Source organism: Electrophorus electricus, chromosome 4 (genome assembly GCF_013358815.1).
Source record: "Electrophorus electricus isolate fEleEle1 chromosome 4, fEleEle1.pri, whole genome shotgun sequence".
Classification (NCBI taxonomy): domain Eukaryota; kingdom Metazoa; phylum Chordata; class Actinopteri; order Gymnotiformes; family Gymnotidae; genus Electrophorus; species Electrophorus electricus.
In genome coordinates this window covers 20,920,906-20,943,856 of record NC_049538.1, presented here as the reverse complement: position 1 = coordinate 20,943,856, position 22,951 = coordinate 20,920,906, and the positions used below count along the sequence as shown (strand labels likewise).

The following is a 22,951-nucleotide window of genomic DNA, read 5'->3' as shown; positions in this document are numbered from 1 at the left end:
AGAGGGATGGGATGGCTCATATAACATGTAGAGTGACAGGGCAACATGGTCAATGGGAGAAGTAGCAACAGTGGTACTGTTATAAGGAGCCAGTGAGTAAGACCATATGAGTTTACCTTAGAATAAACCCTAAACAGATGATGTAAGCACACACATAATCTGTGTTTGGGTGATGGTAAAATCTTAGGTCCCAGAACAAAACCAGCAACTGCAAATATCCAAAGGAATGGCTGTATCATACTGGATGATTCAGCAGTGGGTCATATGTGATATTTCTTCATCTCATTAAAACTTGGAGCAGTTGATCTCTACAGCCTGAGATGCTGAGATGTGGTTTTTGATTTATTAGGAATAAACATCACAAGGTTTAAGAATTTAACCACTGTGAAACCTACAAGATTTAATGTTCTGAATCCTGAGCTGTAATTGTCTGGCTGATTCACACTTAATAAAAGACTTGAAAGCCTCCAATAGGTCTTACACGTGATTCAGAGTTGAAACTGAATTGGATCTGGTTTCTTTGCTACCAAAGGAGGGCAAATCAGAATGTGCATATGGTAGATGCTGTTGCCTATTGATGCATTAAAGATGTATATTTAAGACTACAGTGCTGTTTATCAAGCATGTTATGAGGCTCTTTGAAGTGTGTTTTATATGTAATTGAAAGATCATTTATGCTTAAATTGATGGACAGTCAACGTGGTCTTGTCTAAAATAATAAGAATCATATCTGGAACAATTGCGTATATTATTTATATGCTGGGAAATATATAATAGTGAGACTAAATATTTGCCTATGTGGTTTTAATCAGTTACCAGTGGAATCATGCTCCCCTAACTTTCTAACCTTGAACAACTGAATAGTGTGATTTTATCTTCACTTTATTTATTTATTTTTTTTGTGGCTTTAATTTTAAAAGCCTCCCTCCCACAATATTTACAGCTTGCATACAAACGAGGATGGGATTAATTATCAATGCAATAGGCATCTAAATGGGGAATTGTAATATAATTCTGCCTTAATTCGTAGTTTTTTATTTGAAATGCAGCCAACAATACCTTTTGTAGATATTTGTAGACATTTCTCCTTCTTGTCACTGCGTGAATTACTGATCAGTCATAAATTATAGAATGAGTTTAAAATGGCTGCTCATACGCAATAGCATTACTATTATCTAACACTAGATGGGGCTTTTGTAGAATAAATAATTTAGGAAGCAGCAACATCTAAAGAAAACAGAATCAATGTGAATATGCGTTTTGCGTTGTGATTGAACTATATTTGTAATTCTTATAGTTGGCGACGCTGTAAATGTCTAATTTAATAGATACGTGAGTCATTTAACATTATGCAAAGGCTAACATCGTAGACATACAGGGCGTGCAACAGTTAAGAGTGGTTTTATAGGATATTGCACAAGTCAAGCTACCATAGCTAAAACATACTCTACTCGACATAGAGCAAAGCTGAAATGCATGGATGCAATAAGCCTATCATAGATATTGATGGCGCATTAACGTTTGCTATAAATGCCTGGCTAACGAGTTATGTGCTTACCAGCTCTAAATATTTGAATATTGCTCGAACTGGAAAATATAACTAGGGGTAATGACAGTAGCCTGCAATTGAAGCATTAGCAACACATTTGGGAGTACGCGCGTGTTGGTGGGTTTCAGATACTAAGGGAATGGAAGCACATATATTGTATGGTTTTATATGTCCATCCGAAATCATTATTTTAATGATTAAAATACTAGAACGTCTGTCTTTATTTAACAACTCTATCGCAATTTCGAGACAAAATAACATACTTCACGCTAATTAGGAGGATCTATAGTTGCTCTACGCACGCTTACCAACGGCTTCTGATTGGTTATATAAAGGACCTTACTTCCGGCATTATTATGTAACCTTCCATCGCAATAAACTTCAACTTGATAGTATGATTGTTTTAGGTCAATTAATTTAACTTTCGTAGCAGTTGATTATATGTAACATTTTAAAGTGTAATTTAATCGTAAACATTTGTGAATACAGTTCCGCTTATTTCCTGCGGCGACCTATTAAACGATCTGCGCACGGATATTGCGCGCTCGCATATAGTGCCGTTAAATTTATAGGATCACCTTGACACGGTTGCTTGGCGTCAGAAGCATCATTTGCTGCGGACGGTCCTTTGGAGGTAACATTGAAGGTGTTGGGGCGGCATTTCATATATAGTGTTTGATATGTGGTTAAAGTCGAAATACATTGTTAATGGTCCTGCTTTTGATTACTAGATTCACTGCTGCATTTTACTGAAATGGATATGTTTTAAAATTGCCTCATGATTTCTGTTAGAGTAGTTAACAAAAATCTTAACTCTAGCTAATAAACTTTAGGCTGGATAGCTGGCGTTAGCTATATCTGTAGGCAAGGTGATTTTAAGTCATTTTTCTTCTTTCGTTCTTATTCGTAAATTCTATTAAGCGGCAGACTTGTTTCCAAGTGGAGGCCTATCTTACGTGCTTAGGTGAACTATCCGGCTAACTAGCTGATGCTAGCTGACTATTTTTATTTTTGCTCTTTTCCTAAGTGACAAATGCCCTGTACAGTAGTATATCTAGCTGGCTAACTACACTTGATGATTAGACCATAAGCCCTACATCTGTTAACTAGCAAGGTGTGGTTGTAGCTACACATTGCATTCCTGTCTTTGGCTAGCTTCCATTAGTCTGGTCCTTTGCTTCTGGGGAAAATGTGACGCAGAGTGAACGTGACTACGCTCGCATCTGCTGCGTTAGTCTGCGACAGATCGCACAAACTCCAGTATTTAACTGCATCATGTACTTAAGTAAATGATAGTTATTCGCTACAAAGGTAGCTATCTATTTTTGTTTTATTTTTTTAAAAGCCGATCGATGTAATAACTGTCAAGCAGTAGTTGGGCATGTAATCTAGCAGTATTGTTGCTGGTTAGCTGTCTTAGCTAACGCTAGTTAGCTGGGTTATAAAGATGGTTAGCTAACCTAGTTAACCTAATCTCGGTTAGTATGTATGAACATTCACGCTGCATTGCGTCTTACAGCCGCGGGACCAAGGTCAAGGTTAGCTCTTGATCTTCCATCTCCAAACCACATCAAAAATGATTTGCACCCGTTTGTGATTGATTGATTAATTGATTGATTTTATATATATATATATATATATATATATATATATATATATATATATATAATTTTACTTATTTTTCATTATTAGTAATAATGGTATTGTATTTTAAGACAAATACGTTTTTTGTATCTAAATACAAAATCTGAATCCTCAGGCATAGATAATGGCCTCTGCTTTTAAATCGGAGTGAAGCTGTTTGTCCCGTGGGCAAGAAATTGGTGTTTAATTTTTGATTGGAGTCTCTTTTTTTCCTGTGTGTGGGAGAGGCATGTTATTATGCACTTTTCTCAGTTAGCTCTTCGTGGTACGACTGAGGAAGTGAAACCTCCGTTATTGCACATGCACACTACCACGCAACTGACAAGCCTGTGCTCACTCGGTTCAGATTACACTGGGATAGTTTCCTCTAGTTGTGGGTGTGGGTCCACAGAAGGCATTTGCAAGCAAACTTCATTGATTACATATTTAGGGGAACTCCTGATCTTCCTACATGTTGCTCAGTGACAGTTTGGGTCAAATACAGTGTGTGAAGTTCTGCTGTTGGTAAGTTGCTTTTCTTTTACCCCAGTATTACAAAAATGGCTCCACTTAAACAGGAAGAATGAGTCACTTTCTTCATGGCACATTTATAGCAAACTCAAACCACTTAAAAGCATGGCGTCCTAGTGGGTGGGTGTTTAGTCATCCGAGGGGAAGAGACAGGGACAGAATGCAAGTGAAGGTTAATGTAACAGGGCACTGAATAATGGGGCCTGTTGCATGGCCTTGCGCAGGTTCACAGATGCAGATGGAGCCCATGTTTTAATGCATCAGTGAGCTGCAGCAATAACGCAGTGGCAAGTTTCCCGTATAACCTTACCTTGTTCGCATCCTTAATATGATGAAGCCTGCATGCCCTGCTTCACCCAGCACCCGGTGCCAGGGCTGTATAGTGGCCCCTCCACTCGCTGCCTCCTATCTAGCCTGATGGATTATTGGAAGCCCGTGACTATTTTAATGTGTGCATGTAACATGATCTTTTGGTACTTGGGCTTGGCTGCAGTGGATGGCACAAAAGCAGTTAGTCAGCATTGACTCATGTTGGGCCAGAGTATTGGGAGAAGTCTGCTTACCGACGGTAGTTTGCTTGTGTGTGATTTGCGTAGCTTAAGCGTCACTGCGGCCACAGCACCCTCAGTAGGCACAGGGCTTCCCTCATGTTGGAGCAGTGCTGGAGGTCTGTGCAGGCTGACATATGTTTTTGAAGCTCTCATAGAGGCAGAAACATTTAACAGGTCTGTGTATGAGGGATTAAGTTTGAAGAGATGTTGGAAGGCAGGGTGGGTGGTAATGGACCTGCATGGATGTAAAATTCTGACCTGTCTCAGCTGTAAGTTGCCTTGGTTTTAACTGCAGGTCAGAAAATTGTGGACGTGTTAAACTGGTGCTGCTGATTAACTGGTGTTCTAGAAGTGTCGGCCCTCTTTTGGGCAACCTGAACAGGTCAGACTTTAGTGATCGAGAGAATTCATACCCGGGTAATTTAGAGAGTGCATGCAAGTTATTTTATTTTTCCCTCAGCAGATAAAGCTTATGTTTGAATTAATATAATCCCATTTATAGTAATTCAGCAGTCATATGAAGTCTCATGCCATTTTTTGTGCCTGTCATATCACTCAACCTTTAAGTTCCATGCTGTGAGGTTCACCAGACATGCTGAAATCGGCTATTAAGCATATGAGTGTTTTTGTCTAGCAATACAAATTACTGCAGAGCAGTAATAAGGTGCACTTACTGCAGTGAATCAGAGCCTTCTTTGTGGGGGCTGCTTTTGTGCTTCTAATCAAATTCAGTTCCATAGTGTCTACCAGGTTGACTTTCACATTCCTGTACATCCATTTCCCCGGTGACACAGTATTGGTTGTCAAGACAGTGGGCATAATTGGCGTCTGTTGTAGATCTTCAGGGAGTAGATGAAGCTCTCACCCCATGTGAGAAATTGTTGCATAATATCAAAGCCCATTCATCACCAAGTGTTTCCTCTCAGAAATGTAATTGCCACGCTTCTGTTATGACTTTGTACTTGCAGTTTTAATTTTTATACCTTACTTGGAGGCTAGCAAACGGGGTAGGTGTGCATGCGCATATTTTCTCATGTGAGATTCCTCACGTACAGAGGCTTAGTGACTCAGCCTATTACCACCCCAACCCCCCCTATCCACCCACCCACACTGAGCAGCAGTGGAATGAATGAGTGGCTGTTGCTAGATATTGGTAACCACTGACCAAGGTGGATTCCTCTCGCAATGAGACTGGTCGTTCACACTGCATGTCTTTTGGTTTTAGAGGAGTAAGATTTTGGGCCGGGTATTTCTCAATTGCACGTTTTGGTACTTCCCTTTTTCTAAGACGCCCCAGTTGACTCCTGATCTATTCATTTTTACCATCATGGGTTGAATCATTTTGAGTGGGAGAGTCGGAGCTGTGCCGGGCCATTGCTCTTTGACGTACATGATGATTTTTTTAAAGCCATTAATAGACTGGTCAGTGTTTGGTTTTGGGGTTGGGGTTTTTTTTGTTTGTTTTTTTGTTTTTTTGGATCTAGTGTCACTAATTTTCCCCACCTCAGTGTTGAATACAAATGTACTATTTTGAAGCTGTTTCTCCAGAGCTTAGCATAATGGGCCAGCAGGTGTGTATGAGTATAAGGACATGCAGTGTAGGTGAATGTGCTTAATCCTCTCTTATGATGATGCTTGTCCAGGTCACAAGGGAGGGTTTAGGTTGGGTTTGGTTGGTAGGAGTTAAATGCAGACTAGTGCTGCCTCTTGTTTTCCCCTCTGCTTTCCATTAGCAGTTGAGACATTTGAGCTAGACATGGTGAATTAGTCTAGTGGTAGTTGGATAATGTTACAAGTGAAAAGCCAAACCATCCTGTTGAGCTCCTATAACTGGGTGCCATGTTGGCAGGTCTTCACACTCCTCTTCCCCACATGGTGGGGTGGATCTTGCTGCAGTGACTCATTTCTGTCTCATGTAACACTCCTGATAAGGTAATGAGTAGCACTTGCTTGAGGGTTTACAGAATTTTCTAGAATGTTCTAGAATGTGAACTCTCTTTAGCCTCTAGTACTAGTAGGGTACATGTACTAGTAGGGTAAGTGTACTCATTAAGCCCATGTGCCTTTTAAGTAACTAAATGGGGTTTTTTTGGTGGGGGGGGGCTCTCAGATATCATTGTTATTTTGAGACACTTTGGTAAGTGCATTTACATAATGTGAAATGTTTTGTTTTTTGTGCAATAAGAATTGGTTCTTTTTATCAACTTATGCTTTTTTCCTTTATATGGATGCATAAGTTTTGGGGTGGCACACCAGAACTAATATTGAGGTCAAACCATCATTGATGGATAAACTGCCAAATAATTAAGCATGTCAAGTATATACAGTTTTGATTCATTTTAAATAAGTCTACAAATAAATACACATTTTTAAAAAGTTAAGTAGGCTACAAAATACAGCTAACACAAGATATTTTTGAATGTAATATTTCTGTATGTGGGCAAAATATGATGCTTAGTTCACATTATATTTGTTTCATGCACAAGTTTTTTTTGTTTTTGTTTTTTTAAAGAAAGGAGCACATTGTTTTACCATTAGTCACTGTGGAACCATTTAAGACCACCTCACTGTGTTTCAATGAGGATTTCATTGTATGAGCTTGGATCAATCTTTACTGTACACTTGTGAAAGTTTGATTGTGTTTTTTACATTACTGACATAAATTACAAGTATATGGTTCATACATTTTTGGACTGCACATTTAGAACTATTGGTCTACACATTAGCAGATGCTGTCATTTGTTTTCAGGGAGGAAAAACGATGACAAAGGGAGAATAAATGCTACAGCTTCTGTCAAAATTCATAGAGGCACGTCACCATTACCATGACGGCGCAATAAAAACCTTGTCTTTGCTAGCAAAAAAAGTTTGGCGTGGACAGAATCTTGGAGGGAGAGGGTGAAGTCTAAGACCAGAGAAGAGGCTCATCAGGGACAAGAGATCTTTCTCAGTTCAGTGGTAGAGAGGGAGATTTTGGTGTATCTTCAGAGTGCATGAAATGGAATTGCAGTAAAATGTGTTGGAACTGCAGTCCTAGACTGTTCATGTGTAGTTAGCCTATGCCTTGAACCCTTAGTTGTGGAATCCCTTCATGATGTCGTCGTTTGTTCAGTGTTTATAGCTGGGCTAGTGCCATGGAAATTATTTTTAGGCATCACAGAAGCTCTGTCTTTGCTTTTGAGGCCTCAGCCTTCCCTTTTTCCACCCCTTTCAGGCCATTTACCCTCTCCCTCTTTCCTGTGTAACCAAAAAGAAGCTTGTGCTATTGGCAGCTGTCGGTGCACAGCTGGCACTCACTCAGAATCCGTGGTGGGTCATAAATGTTGCCACTAATGTGTAGTGTGCAAGCACAGCAAACTCTTAATTTTAAAGTTGTGATGCCTTGCCATATTAAGTCTCAAGGGTTTTGGTGAAATAATTAGCAGGCTGTCTCTGAAGCCTCAGGAAGTGCTTGTGTTTTTTTAGACACCGATTTCCTAACCGCTTCAACTGCAGTCTTTTATATTGAATTAAAAGGAAGCTTGTAAAAATCCACTTGCCCATACTTGCTCTGAAGGCAAAACCTTAGGTGGTGGTGTATAAATCTGACTGTATAGTGTCTTTGTTTCTATAGTAATAGGTTGGCTTGGGAACTTTAGACCAGTTATTACTCTAGCTGTGATTTGAATAGCATGGGCTTGTGAATGGCAACCATATGGCAGTTAATCTTGGCCAGTTACAATAATCTAGATATTTGTGGTTTTAGGTGCTCTAGTGTAAAGACATTGAAGAGCTTGCATATGCACAGAGGCTACCACCATTGCCACTCAGAAACCTTGCATTATGCCATGTTCTCGTTCTCTCTCTCTCTCAACAGAATACTTGCCAGCTCAGCTCTCCTCATGCCGCACTGTAAGCCTCAGGACATGGGCACAGCCTTCATCCAGACCCAGCAGCTTGGCGCTGCCATGGCTGACACCTTCCTAGACCACATGTGCCTGCTGGACATCGACTCAGAGCCCACCACTGCCCGCAACACTGGCATCATCTGCACCATCGGTTTGTACTCCCACACCACACACATGGGCAGAGGGTCAGCTATGTGCATTTACTTCTGTATTGTTTCTCTCATTCTAAAGTGTGCTTTTGCATGCATAGTAACCTAATTGCTTTTGTACATATAGCACAGTGGTGTGGTGTGTGTTTTTTTTTGTTTTTTTTTTAATTAAAAAAAAAAAAAAAAATGATTGGCCTTTTATCTTTAGTCAGTGCAAGCCAGCCTGGATTGCATCCTGTGCTTGTAGGTGTTTTTGCCTTTTGTGCTGTTTTGATGAACGATGCATGTCATGTTTGTTGTTCCAGGACCAGCCTCCCGCTCAGTGGACATGTTGAAGGAGATGATCAAGTCTGGAATGAACATCGCTCGCTTGAACTTCTCCCATGGCTCCCATGAGGTTTAGGCACCCCCTCAACATCTGCCCCCACCTCCCTTATATAGGCTACTTTCATTGATGGCCACAAACTGTGCACTTTGTTTCATCATAGCACAATCTTTATTTTTGTATATAAAAAATATAATATAGAGATGGGCCTGTTGTAATTACTCCAGTTAGGCTAAAATGTTCCTGGATTTTGCCAGGAATGCTTTGAGTGCAGAATGGCTTTTGCAGGAATACGTCAATTTTGAGGAAGGATTTTGAATGATCTTTTGTTGGTATTTCTGACTTGTTTATAAATGTTTTGCTTAACTTTGAACAGGTTTGTGGGTGATGTGGCATATTGTCCTGCTTGTCTTTTTAATGGCCATAATTCAGGTCTATGTCCTGACTGTGATGTTGGTGACCTCACTGATCAAAGCCCTTTCATCAGGATCGTGTGTGCTCTTCTCATTGGTTTATGCAGAGTTATAACTTCTGTCTCCATTGTAAATGTGCCTTTGGAGGCCCTTAGACTTTAGAATAAGCTGACCTGGTTTTACTGGTGTTCACTATAACCATGACTACTTTCTCTTCACTCATGTTCATGGCTTGGGTGTTGGCAATATCAAATGTTGGCATGATCCTGACCTATTTAACATGAGCCTATGCACACACTGTTGACTTCCCCCTACCTGTAAGCAGACCTTTGGCCAGTGTATGTTAAACGTAATAAAACTTGGTTATGTAATTTAGCAGAGACTCCATGCTGTGGCTTTGTTACAGAAATATTAGGATGTTTAGCACTGTGTTTTATCGAACCATGCCTACATGTCAGCGCTAGCTTGGAAAAGTGAATCATTGTAAGATTTTCTGTAATAACATGCCAGCAAATCCTTAGGTTTCTACCTTGGTGTTTTTTGGAAAGTCATTGTATAATCTTGGGGTCTGATTTTGTTGATCTTTTTTTTTTTTTTTTTAATACAGTACCATGGAGAGACTATAAAGAACATCCGTGAGGCATGTGAGAGTTTCAAGCCGGGCAGTATCCAGTACCGGCCAATAAGCATTGCTCTGGACACCAAGGGCCCTGAGATCAGGACTGGACTCATCAAAGGGGTACTAACATTAAACTTCTCCATTATAAGCAACTTCAGGTGTGGTTACTATGGATGTTGCAATAACTAGTGCTACAGACTTTCTCGGAAGTTGCATCATAAGCCCAGCTGTTAACTGCTAGTGCTAAATGGCCAAAAACGCACATTGATTTGTGGAGTGAGAGGCAAACCAGATACAAATGTATGTGCACAAGCCTACTGTAGTCACGTTTTGTTTTATAAATGGAAATGTATTGGTTTTTAGATTGAGGGCCAGTTCAGTGATTCCCTTCATGTGCATGTGTGTCTTATGGCAGAGTGGCACAGCTGAGGTGGAGCTGAAGAAGGGCAACATAATCAGGTTGACCCTGGACGACAGCTACATGGAGAACTGTGATGAGAACAACCTGTGGCTGGACTACAAGAACATTACCAAGGTGGTGGAGGTGGGCAGCAAGGTGTACATTGACGATGGCCTCATCTCCCTCCAAGTCCAGGAGATTGGTGAGTAGAGCCTTTTAATTGCTACTTCCCCCCCCCCCCCCCATATTATTTCCATGTTGTCTTGCAGGGCAGCAATTCTAAATAAATTAGAATGTACAGGGAGTACATAAATAGAACCTACTGAGTGCCTTTCAGCAATTGCTGTTTGGTTTAGACTGACCAGCCTCAGTGAATAAAAAGGAACCATGGCTTTGTCTACCTTTTTTAACCTATCTGAAAGGTTCATGGTACTACAAACCTGAATCTCCTATTAGAATGACAGTCTCATTTCTCCCAGGCGCTGACTACCTGCTATGTGAGATTGAGAACGGGGGCACTCTGGGCAGCAAGAAGGGTGTGAACCTGCCGGGTGCGGCTGTGGACCTGCCCGCTGTGTCTGAGAAGGACATCAGCGACCTGCAGTTCGGTGTGGAGCAGGGTGTGGACATGGTCTTTGCCTCTTTCATCCGCAAAGCAGATGATGTGCACGAGGTCAGGAAGGTGCTGGGAGAGAAGGGCAAGAACATCAAGATCATCAGCAAGCTGGAGAACCACGAGGGAGTGCGCAGGTCAGAGACACACGCCTGCCCCACCTAGCCTATGGGCCACTGCATGCATCTCATGCATCAGTCAAGCCTTTCACTGGTTCTTATTCAGAGCTTTTCTGTCTTTGCACAAAAATTCTCACAATGAACATTTGGTTCATGATTTATGTACATCGGTAGGTAACAGTGGGGCATCCATTAACCAATGATTGTTGTAAAGTGTCAAGTAGTCTCATGTTTTCATCTTCTGATTTGTCTCATGTTTTGACAGCGTTCAGAAGGGTGTCCTGGTCATGGCTAATTGTGATATTTTTGCTCAAAGGTTTGATGAGATCATGGAGGCCAGTGATGGTATCATGGTTGCTCGTGGTGACCTGGGTATCGAGATCCCCACAGAGAAGGTCTTCCTTGCCCAGAAGATGATGATTGGACGCTGCAACAGAGCTGGCAAGCCAATCACCTGCGCAACACAGGTCTGCACTTCAGATATTTTTTTCCTGAAGACTCCATTTGTACTGTCTGGAATTTGTCCTCTGGTGCTCAAGAATGCAATAGTTGGAGTAATGCTCCAGAGAAAAGCTGGTCTTCAGGACCCTCTACTGGCCTCCCTTTCTAGATGTTGGAGAGCATGATCAAGAAGCCCCGGCCCACACGTGCAGAGGGCAGCGATGTGGCCAACGCTGTTCTGGATGGAGCTGACTGCATCATGCTGAGCGGAGAGACTGCGAAGGGAGACTACCCTCTTGAGGCAGTACGCACACAGCACAAGGTAAGGGCTCCCCCTGCTTAAAAGTTTAATTCTGTAGGCCATAGGCACCTAGTAAACAATTTTAGCCATTTCAGTCATGTGCATCTACCATTGTTGCTCATTTTTATTGCATTCAGTAATAGAGTAGGGTCAGCATCCAAACTGCATGTTAGGCCAAGGTCTGTTTAAGCAACTGGATAAATGGGGTTATGAGTTGCAGAATGGCTGTACTCTTTCACCTTAACATCCGTCTCCAGTGTTGCCCTTTTAGCTGGTTCAGCCTTGTCCTGCTCCCTTCTGTCTCAAAACTGCCTCTCCCTCGATCTGCCAAGGTTTGCATGCAGTCCTACGGGGAGCTGGATTTGGCTGCCTGCATGCTGCTTGCTTTTATTTTTTGCCGTACAAGCTCAGTGCCATAATTAATAATTGGGCTAGCAAATTCATTACGTGTTTACTTTGATTAGGTTAGCTGTGTTAAAACAAAACAATGGCTACCATGTGGCTTTCTCCTCTTTCCTCTTCTGTTTGTTCCCCAAGGCTGACTCTCTTGAATTTGGCTTTTGCATTAACCCCCCCCCCCCCCCCCCCCCCCCCCCCATTGCTTCTCTGAACTTGTCTGAACCTTTTGATTTAAAAACTTGCACAGTGAACATCCCATTACACTGTGTTCTCATAGTTTTGCTGCCCGTGGGCATCCGGTGGTTGCAGTATCCAAAACCGGCCAGTTCGTTGGTGACTGCCTGGGGCTTAAATTGGCCTTTTGTGTTTCTGTAAGACATGCATGGTACTCCATTCAGCCACAGTAACCTTTTAATGTCTGAGCACATGCATTACTGTAATTCTTGTATACTTCAGTCTGCTTATGCTGGTGGTGAATTGTGATTTTTATAATCTTTATTACTGTAATGAATTTATTACAAAAATCAAACATGAATGTCGGGGGGGTTATAATATTTGTGACTCACTACAGCACAGTAAATCTGAGGTGTTTTTTTCCCCCCCCCTTCTGTCTTCTGCTCTGTGGTCTTACACTTTTTAAATCCTTTCCTTCATTTGTTTCTTTGCAATGTTCTTGCTAATGATCTTTCCTGCTGTATTCGCCTGCTTTCTCTGCCTACTGCTTACTTGCACTCATGTTCCTTCTCTTGCTTTCGCTCGCCCGTTTCTCTCTTTCTCACACCCTTCCTCACCCCTCCTCCGCTCCGCTTGCTTCATGGTGGGATCAGATTGCTCGTGAGGCGGAGGCGGCCATGTTCCACCGCCAGGTGTTTGAGGACCTGCGCCGATGCACGCCCCCCTCCACCGACCCGGCCGAGGCCATCGCCATCGGGGCCGTGGAAGCCTCCTTTAAAATCCTGGCCTCGGCTTTCGTAGTGCTCACTGGCTCTGGCAGGTAGGCAGGGCCTCTAGGATGCGAGCTGCGGGCGGGGACTCATCGGCCAGCTGCAGGCAGTGGAGAGTAGGGACAGACAGGAAGTGCGAGCGAGAGAGAGAGACTGCAAATGGTAAAGCATGCATGCATGTACATGGAGTCAAGAACACCGTTTTTTGGGCTGTAGTGTACGTTCATCTGGGCATTCTATCCATTACTGGTATCCTCTTTCAAGAGGTGTGTTTGAGAAAGGGGGACCAACCATCAAAACTAGTATCTCCATTTGCATCATGTCTCTCTCCCTCGCACATGATGTGAATGATACTGGTGTGACTGAGCGTAACCCCTCCCTTCCCCATCACCCTCCCCACTGGGTGGTGCCGACTCCCTCATGCTGCGTGCTCAGATCGCCAGGGAGGCTGAGGCGGCCATGTTTCATCGGCAGCTGTTTGAGGGGCTGAGGCGTGCCTCCAGGCTGAGCTATGACCCCTCTGAGGCCGTGGCCATCGGTGCAGTCGAATCCTCCTTCAAATGCTGTGCCAGCGCTATAATCGTTCTCACCAAGTCGGGCAGGTAAGAGCAGATGGGGCCTAACCACACCAGGGTGCTGGGAGGGAGGAGACAGGTGAGGCACATGTGTGGTGGCATGCCCCTTCAACTGAGGGAGCATTTATAAGAGAAGCATAAAAGAAGGAACACTCCCTTTATGATCTCTAAAAACATGCCAGAAGCCAAAACGGACCTGGGCAGATCACCAAACTGCAACCAATGATTGAGTCTCATGAGCTCTGTAGGTCTTATTTTAGTTTGCTACATTCCTTGTTAAATGGGCTAATTCGAACTCAGGTTTACATTGAGTACACTATAGAAGACTTTACCGATTGAAGGCAGCCAGATCTGAAATCGGGTAACTTGGCTGTCAATGTTGGTGTGTTTTGATGCAGTATTTATATAATGAACATGCATGTCTAAATTATACAAGCATGCTGGTAATGAGTAACGGGTGTATTCTTCTCACTTTGGTGATTGCTACTTTGGCCTATTTTGCTACACTGCAGTTCCCATTGAGCCTTTTCTACAGGAAACCAAAACGGCTTAAATTGTTTGAAGCACTGAATGGGAATGTTTTTGGTATAAATTGGTGATTGTTCTGTAGGCCTACAATCAGAGCTGATGTTACCTAGATCATAAATCAGGACACTGCTACAAGCAGTACCATACGTTCTCCATTACACATCTCCCTATTCCTCACCCTGAGTGTCTGAGTTGGATAAATGGCTGGGTAAGGGGAATACACAGTACTGGTTGGACTGGTAGCTTTTCTGCATCAAGTGTCAACTAGAGCCCTGTTCAGATGGGTTTAGCTTTATATGGACAGGTGTGTTGATGTAATCATTAATTTCTCAGTGACATGGAGAATTCTGACGTCATTTTACTGCAAAGATTCCGGTGCCATTTATGTTCTGTAAAATGAGCCATAAAAAATAACCTCAGGGTATATTAATCCTATGTAAATCAGTGTGTGTAAATATTCCATCGTATCCTGTGGAAGTTCTGTTTGGAGGGGTGGGGGGGCAGTGACAGCAGTGCATAAATTGAGTTGCTCCCATCTCATTTATGCCAAGACTTCTTATCCCATGAGAATTACTACAAAGTCCTGTAGTAAAATTACATTGCTCCAACCTTTATTTTTACATGGAATCGTGTTCAAATAGGGCTCAAGATGGTTGATTTTGTTTGAGTCATATGTAGGGATAATGACACATTTTTCAGGTTCAATATCATATTTTTGATTCTGGGGTCAATATTTATTGGGTGGGGGTGTGAGAGAAAATCTACAGAACTTTTTAACTGAATTTCAGAATGAATGATTTCAAAGTAGCACATCCTTGTGCAAGAAAAGTGATGGTCGAATAAAGCAGTTAAGGTAACAATACAAATAATACCTAGCAAGTCTTCTTGTCAGAGACTGAGTAATGTATTGAAATGATTTATATATTCACTTTGTTGGGGAGTGGGGTTATGTATGCATTTATTTTTAGGAGAAAGGCATTTGGCTTTTTGACCTCAAGAATTTAGCTTTTGTTTGATGAGTGAAACTTTTTATTATAGTCCCAATGCAGTGTACTCTAACATCTGGAGAGTCTTTATATCTAATAGAAGTCATCAGGCCTTTATAATCACTGTGTTCAGGTCTGCCCACCTGATCTCCCGCTACCGTCCCCGTGCCCCCATCATTGCCGTGACCCGTAATGGGCAGACTGCCCGCCAGGCCCACCTGTACCGTGGCATCTTCCCCGTGTTTTACAACAAACCCGCTCACGACGTCTGGGCAGAGGATGTGGACCTCCGAGTCAACTTCGCCATGGATGTTGGTAAGCATTCACCGGAAGAGACTCCAATGTGTGAGTGTTGGGAGGGATTACATGATTTTCAGAGCATCCCTGTAATTCTGGGTCTTCGCTGCCCTACCATGGAAGATTTAAGCCCATCTGCTAATATCCAGGAACTTTGTGAGCCGGGGGGGGATGCGATGCAATATTTACCAGAAGAGTACTACAGCACTAACAGTGGGGAAATGTTGTATCAGACTAGACAAAGCCAAGTGACAACCTTTTAAAATTACTGTGTTCTAGCAGTGCATGTCCTGAATTGTAACCTGTTGCACTGCCTGCTTTTGTAGGCAAAGCTCGAGGATTCTTCAAGGCCGGTGACGTCGTCATCGTGCTTACCGGCTGGCGTCCAGGCTCCGGTTACACCAACACCATGCGTGTGGTTCCTGTGCCCTAGACATCATTGGACAGCCCTTTTACTCCTCCCCTCCCTTCTTTCCTTCCTCTCCTCCATGCAAGTAGGCCTGGTAGAAGGGTACATCTGTCGGTGAGGTCTCCCTGGCCTGGTTCCCCCTTTAAAGGGCCAGTTTTGGCAGCAGTTCTTCTCAGTCTGCTGAGTGGTTGTTTTGTGTTTGCATTCTCGTCTTTTTTTTTTTTTTGGCGCAGGTGCCAACCAACACACACACAGTCCTTCATTCCTGTTCGGTCACACGCGCATCACTTCTTGCACGCCTAACCACTTTACACTTGACGGACCTAAGCCTGGGAGTCGGGGCTGCCTCTCTGTGCGCCCGTCACAGTAAGCCAGGGGCCGAGCCACTCAGCTGCCGCCCCTGCCCACACCACGCTGCTGGTCATAGAACAAGCTGTGGCTCATTGAAACAAAAATGACTCCTTGTATGGCTTTTGTCTGCACTTTCCAGCACCATGACAGAGGGACCTGTAGTACCTGTAGTGGGGTGTTTTTTTTTTTTTGTTTTTGTTTTTTTGTTCCTTTGTGTGCGCTTATTACTTTTGTGCATTCTTCCTGCACTGTGCTTGTTTTGCATTCCCAGATCTACTGTAGTCAATGTTACATCCTGTATACTTGAGTCTGGTATATGTTTGGGTAACCAATGCCACATTATATTTTTCCTAACATAGAAATATTGTTGGATGCCCTTTAACTTTATTCTACTGATTTTAAATTTAACAGGGGGAAAAGTAGTGGAAAGCCTTTTGTGGTGTTAAATATTTGAGGGCAGTAGAGATGTCAGTTTATTAAAAGATGTGACAACAGAGATATTAAAGCTGATCAGTCAGGTAGGGTCCTGTATACTTCCTCCCTCTGTCCATGTGTGCTCCCTCTTGTGTGTGCAAATGTCCGTGCGCATGCTCTTGTGTGCGGCCTATTATCCGCCTGCTTCTCTTGTGACGTTAGGGTTTAATGACTTGTAAAGATGCATCAACCTTGTTTGTGTTGCGTTGTTGAAGACTGGATCAGTCAAATAAAAGGCAAGAACACCAGACCCAGCTTGTTTTGTAGTACTTTTTGGCAGTCTCACCCTTGGTGTTCATAAACATCAGTATTACACTAAACTGAGCAAGAGCATGTTTGGTCAAAGATCTCAATCTTGAATGATGCAGGTGGTGATTATGGTGCTGTTCTTTACCTTTTACAGACAATTGCAGCTGAAAAAGTAGAGACCCCCCCCCCCCTTTTTTTTTATATATATATAATATGCGCAACTTTTATTTGAATTTTTAAATTCATTAGTCATTGTAAATCTTCAAAAAAAAAAATATACAATTTTATCCAACACTTGTTTTATTGACCTTTTTAGGTAAACAAGTCACTGGTGGTCTTGAGTGTAGACCACCCCGACCTGTCTCCTGGCCTCATCCATAATCTCAGCCAGCAGTGCTGAGTGGGCGTGGGACATGCGTGAGCTCTCCTTTAGGTCTGAGAAAAGGACAAACACAGTAAAACCAAACCAGGGTTTAGGCTGGTTATGTAGACAGACACCATAACCAAAAAAAACAATCCTGTGAATTCACAATGTTGGCCTATTTTCATAATAAACGTCTCATGTATCTTAAGTCACAGCACCACCTAGTGGTTGCTTTGTGACCTTCTGTTTAAAATGGCCATCCTTTCCGTGGTTTGACTAAACGGATTACAGCAGAGGGAGCAGAGCAGAAACCAGCTCAACGTCACTGTCTAATAACCCTTATCAGTCACAAGTGTGAGGATCTAAAAATGTCATCTGAAAGGCATATTAACTCTACCATCAATTTTTTAAAAAAATTTCCCCCTACCTTGGAGTAGACACTGCCTCACTTCCTCTGCCTCATATCTCATGCCAGTGCTGTTGACGAAGTTGAGAGGTAGGTACGGCTCGGGCACAGGATACTGCGTCTCTTTTCCGTTCACTATCAGTGACGTGGGACACCACATGTGAGCTGGGACCTGTTCAAAATCACAAACCTCTGACTCTGAAGATGGCACCAGTCCACAACCATCAAAGCAGAACCACAGAGGGCTTCTATTTATGGCCTGGATGCATTTTCATTTAAATGGGTTACTGCTGGGTCTGCATCACCACCTGCTGCACTGGACTGCGTAACAGTGCCTTAAAGTGTATACGTTGTGTAATTCTGCTTATACAGAATTTATATGTGAAAATGACTGACAGTTTTAGACATGGCCTTGCAGCACACACTGGAAAGCGGAGGGCACGCTTAAGCTAGCTGCAGCTGTTTAGTCCACTCACGCTGATGGTTCCCTTGGTACCATTGATGATGGCATCATTTGGCAGCTCCGCAGCCACTGTGCATATGCATACAGCCAGTCTGCCCTGCGAGAACTTGAGCGTGATCACCATGCTCTCATCCACGCCTACAGTGCACATGAAGATCACCGATTAAATGGAGCTAGAGGAATTGTGGCTAAAAAGTGTGGGACAAAAATGCATTGGTCAGTATGCAAATAAACATATGCTGGGAGAATAGCAATTTATTTTTATTTGTTCTAAAATAAAAAGAGGGATAAAAGTATATATTAAGTAAACAAGTTTTGGCAGCCATCTTGAGGCAGGGGTTAGGTAACATTTTCTAAAGGAAACAGAGAGAGTTAATATGGCTGCAAGCTGAGCTTGGTGTGGGGATGTCAATCAACACTGTCCAGAAAGGGACAAAAAAAGAGGTCAAAGACAAAGTGAGTCACCAGCATGGTGGCTGGTGCTAAATTTGAGATTTTTGCTTCTGGCTAAGGGAGAAAATTAGGGCAATATGAAGGGTGTTCTCAACATGAAGGCATGGCACCTCTGGCAGGAGTCAAAGCATCCTCTCTGTTCCACTGCAGACAGCCTGAGCCCAGGCTTCAGAGGAGAGCAAGGAGGTGTGCAACAAACAGAACCTCTGTACAGGGAAAGCATGATGGAGCTGGGGGAATACTCCAAGACTGGTGAGAGAAGTTAGCGAGATTTGGAATGCCTTGGTGGGGGTGATTGTTCCACTGTGTTCATGAGGTATCTGCCTTTACCAGGGTGTCCTACTGTTTGCAAAGGCTTTACTTTTGGTCAGCATATTGGAAATACTTTGTGGAATGTGTAACCTGTGCACAAGTCTACATACTGCTAAATGGTAAAGTAAAACACGTTGTTTTGACCCATAAAACATAAAACCAGATGGGGCGGGTGGCTGCCTTACTGTAGGGTCCCGCACCACTTTATACATTGTGTTAAATATGTGGATATGTAAACATCAGCCTTGCATTACACACACACACACACACACACACAGCATTGGGATGAACAAAGTACCAGCCCCTGCAGCATTTATGGTCCCCACAATTTAACCTGGGAGATGATCACAATGTGGCCCTTCACCGGCCCGCTAGCACCGGCCTACCCGTGTCCAGGCAGACCCCACTGGCCTGCACGCACTCAGGCTTCTCCCCGTCATACACCATGAGGACGAACTGCAGACAGTAGATGCCGATGTCCAGCAGCGCGCCGCCACCCAACTCCTTCTCCACAGAGCGCGGGGTGTTGAGGAGGGGCACGCCGAATTCCGCTCGCACCATTTTCACCTCGCCAATCGTGTTGAGTGCCAGCAGCCGCGAGATCTCCAGCGAAGCGGGGAAGAAGCGCGTCCACATAGCCTTAGAGAGGGTGGCAGACAATGGCAAAATCTTTGGTGCTGTTACACCCCTGGAGCAACATGTGTACAATCTGTAAAAACTAAGGCAAAGGCATCTTGATAAATGTTCGAGGACCTGTACCACTAAGATCTGCCTACGTATTATAATATAGGCTTATATATGCATATATACAGTCTGTATATACATAAATATACACTGCTCAAAAAAATTAAGGGAACACTTAAATCACACTTCAGAGCTCACTGAATGAATGATTCAAGCTGAAAATCTTTACTGATATAAATTTTGTACTTTGTACAAAAAAAGAAACAAAATGATGTAACGATGGTCAGTAGAAACCAGAATAATCAACCCACTGAGGACTAGATTCAAAATCACACTAAAAATCTAAGTAAATAATTGAAATCTCAAATTTATCTAATTTGTGTGAAATTCATCACAGCAACTTATAATGTGACTCAGTAGTATGGCTCCCATGTGCAAGTATGCACTCCAGACAACATCTGGGCATGCTCCTGATGAAACACCAAATGGTGTCCTGGGGGATCTCCTCCCAGACCTGGATCAAGGCATCAGTGAGCTCCTAGACAGTCTGTGGCATCAGATTTACCAATACATAATGTCCCTGAGGTTTTTTACATTTACGGCATTTAACTGACGCGTTTATCCAAAGTGACTTACAATTACAACTGAGTACAACTTGAACAATTGAGGGTTAAGGGCCTTGCTCAGGGGCCAAACAGTGGCAACCTGGCAGTGGTAGGGCTTGAACCAGCAACAAGTCAAGTCAAGTACCTTAACCACTGAGCTACCACTACCATTGGATTCAGTTCAGGGGAAGCCATACAAGGCAGGAACCATTGTCTATCACATGGAGATTTGTGTAACCCTCCAAGATTATGCCTCCCCAGATCATCACTGACCCACCGCCAACTAGTCATGCTGGATGATGCTTCTGGCAACATAACATTTATCAAAATGTCTGCAGACTCTGTCATGTCTGTCACATGTGCTCACTGTGAACCTGCTCTCAAATTAGAAGGACAAAATGCCAATGGTGAACCTGCCAATTCTGGTATTCTCTGGTTAATGCTATTTGAGTTGCATGGTGCTCAGCTGTGAGCACAGGTCCCACTAGAGGATGTGGGTCCCTCATGCCACCCTCATGGAGTCTGTTTCTGACAGTTTGGTCAGAAACATGCACACAAGTAGCTCACTGGAGGTCATTTTGTAGGACTCTGGCAGTGCTCCTCCTGTTCGTCCTTGCAGAAAGGAGCAGATACCGGTCCTGCTGCTGGGTTGATGCAGTTCTACGGCCCTGTCCTGGTATCCTTTCCATGCTCCTGAGACTGTGCTGAGAGTTAAATCAAACCTTCTTGCAATGCCATGTATGGATGTACCATCCTGGAGGAGCTAGAGTACCTATGCAACCTGAATGTGCTGCAGATACAACCTCATGGCAAAACTAGAGTACTGTACAGTCTTGACTGACGAGCCAGTCAAGGAGAAGAAGAGAGTAAGTGTCTGTGGCCACCACCTGCAAAACCATTCTCATTTTGGAAGTTGTCTTGCTGTTGCCTCTTCAGTACACCTATTGCTTTGCATCCTAACTGGACAGACTTATGATATCCCTGAAGTTTAACTAACTTAGTGTCATTCTGCATGATGATTAAGTGTTTCCTTAACTGTGAGCAGTGCATTCTTTTCCCACTGATTAATAAAGCTGATATTCAAAATACAAGCATAGACATATCCAAATTAATATTATAGCTTGAGAAATGTCACTTTTGCACTACTTAGTGTACCTATGAAGTCCACCTGCTTACTTCCATCAAGAAGACATCATTCATTTTTGCCACAGCCACCAGCTCCTGCACCTCTCTCAGGTTCATAGCCAGTGGCTTCTCACACAGAATGTTCTTCTTGGCATTCATGAGAAGGACACCCACAGGAAGGTGATGGGGATGGATGGTGCCCACATATACCACATCTACAAAGGTAAGATGAAGACTACTAGTACAGTTTACAAGAGAACTGTCTCACTCCAACACAGTGCTACCAGCTCTAGTACACCTGACCAGCCCACAAAAGCCTTGATGGCTATGTATGTTAAAATAGGTCTCCTGCTGAAAACCTTCCTGTCAACCTTGACAGCCTTATACACAACTTATTGGTTCGTGTTATAACGAATCACATTAACAGAAAGTTTCACACTGAAACAGTTTTAGTGATTTGCTAGCAGGTGATTACTAGGAGTTTTATACAGACAAATTACATTACATACCTATCTCGGGGTCTTTGGCCAGTTCATCATAGCTGCCGTATACTCTAGGGATGCTGTGCTTCTGGGCAAATTCTTCTGCACGCTTCAGATTGCGTGCCGCCACAGCAACCACCTGAAATTTAAGTATTTGATACGTTAATGCTTTTTCACACGGTGTGAAACCTGATTCTAAGAAAAAATATTTTCGGAGAATCTAGTTTTAGGCTGTTTTATAAATTGGATTATTACAGGAGTTTACAAAAGAGGGCGCTGTACTACATGCTCTCGTGACCTCTCTTCCTCAATAACAGCTTGACAAATATTATCAGGAGCATTCAGGTAACGCGTTTCGTGCAGACTGTGATCTACGAAGTCAGAAGATTTATAACAAATAACGGATTTATAACAAATAACTTAGCTACGTTTACGGTGTGCTGCCACGTTCAGATTCGATCGAGCTGCGTTCGTAACTTTGCTGCTTTGGAGGTTGCATCTAGTTTATACAGATCGAGTTAAAACCTGGCTACAGAAGTTTTCCTAGCTAGCTAGCTAGCTAAACGTTGACTGAACTAAAATAAAATAACATTCACAGACAGCATGGCGATGACCTAGAAGTTAGTAGTTTAATATACCTTGAGCACTAGTGATCGGGTATGTGTATGCACACTTGCAAAACGTTGCTACAACTCAAATAAGTAGCTAGCTATCGTCTAATTAACGCTATAGGCTATTTCTTTCGTATATGTTATCGCTAGCTGATCCGGTTTCTACTGCTCTATAATGAGAAACTATTTAGCTACATATGGAGTTCACGAATAGGCGTAGCTAAGTGGCATGAAATAGGAACAGGACATCTACAACTGTCAGGTGTGTTTGGAGTACCTGGTGGTCTTCTGGCGGGAGGGTCTTCAATGCAACCGTAAAGTCATGGCTAATTTTTCCAGCACTGCAAATACCCCAACTGATTACCATGATGGCGCCTTGAAATGAAAGCGATCACGCAGAGATTTCTGCGGTCTATTTACCAATGAAAGGAATACCAAAAGAGGGCGACAAACACGTGTTATTTAGACTCTCTTCGAAATACAGTGCATATCTTTTTATGCACGGCGCCCTTGCATGACCGACTATTTTATTATTGGGCTTTATTAGACGTTATCTGATTTGTAAAAGGAAAAAATAAAAACGTTATTAGCATATACTTTTATTCATTTTCTGTAAGTGAGCTTCTCTGAGTCTGGATCATCTGATTACTCCTTAGCTGAGCACTTCACTGTCTGAACAATCCCACCATACATTCACAAAATCTACATTATCA

The 22,951-nt window shown here is 42.9% G+C and overlaps 2 protein-coding genes across 5 annotated transcripts; one reads left to right on the top strand and one right to left on the bottom strand.

The window, feature by feature from the left end:
* Positions 1-1,936: 1,936 nt before the first annotated feature.
* pkma (pyruvate kinase M1/2a) lies at positions 1,937-16,734 on the top strand. Of its 4 annotated transcripts, none has more exons than XM_027007979.2 (11): positions 1,937-2,183; positions 8,111-8,292; positions 8,596-8,687; positions 9,636-9,767; positions 10,063-10,249; positions 10,527-10,797; positions 11,096-11,246; positions 11,390-11,542; positions 12,748-12,914; positions 15,087-15,268; positions 15,577-16,734. In XM_027007979.2, exons 2-11 carry the CDS (start codon positions 8,136-8,138, stop codon positions 15,681-15,683), a joined length of 1,599 nt encoding a protein of 532 aa, XP_026863780.1. In that variant the 5' UTR covers positions 1,937-2,183; positions 8,111-8,135; the 3' UTR covers positions 15,684-16,734. The 4 variants fall into 4 exon arrangements, with proteins under 4 accessions (XP_026863780.1, XP_035380917.1, XP_035380916.1 ...); XM_035525024.1 differs by lacking the exons at positions 1,937-2,183; positions 12,748-12,914 and adding exons at positions 3,023-3,087; positions 13,300-13,466; XM_035525023.1 differs by lacking the exon at positions 1,937-2,183 and adding an exon at positions 3,023-3,087.
* Positions 16,735-17,015: 281 nt separating this feature from the next.
* Positions 17,016-22,678, bottom strand: dhdh.2 (dihydrodiol dehydrogenase, tandem duplicate 2). The gene is made up of 7 exons (XM_027007975.2): positions 22,516-22,678; positions 21,655-21,766; positions 21,197-21,360; positions 19,118-19,370; positions 17,980-18,104; positions 17,525-17,675; positions 17,016-17,168 (listed from the first exon to the last, which is right to left on the bottom strand). The coding sequence occupies exons 1-7, from the start codon at positions 22,603-22,605 to the stop codon at positions 17,059-17,061; spliced, it is 1,005 nt and encodes a 334-aa protein (XP_026863776.2). The 5' UTR covers positions 22,606-22,678; the 3' UTR covers positions 17,016-17,058.
* Between the last annotated feature and the right edge of the window lie 273 nt (positions 22,679-22,951).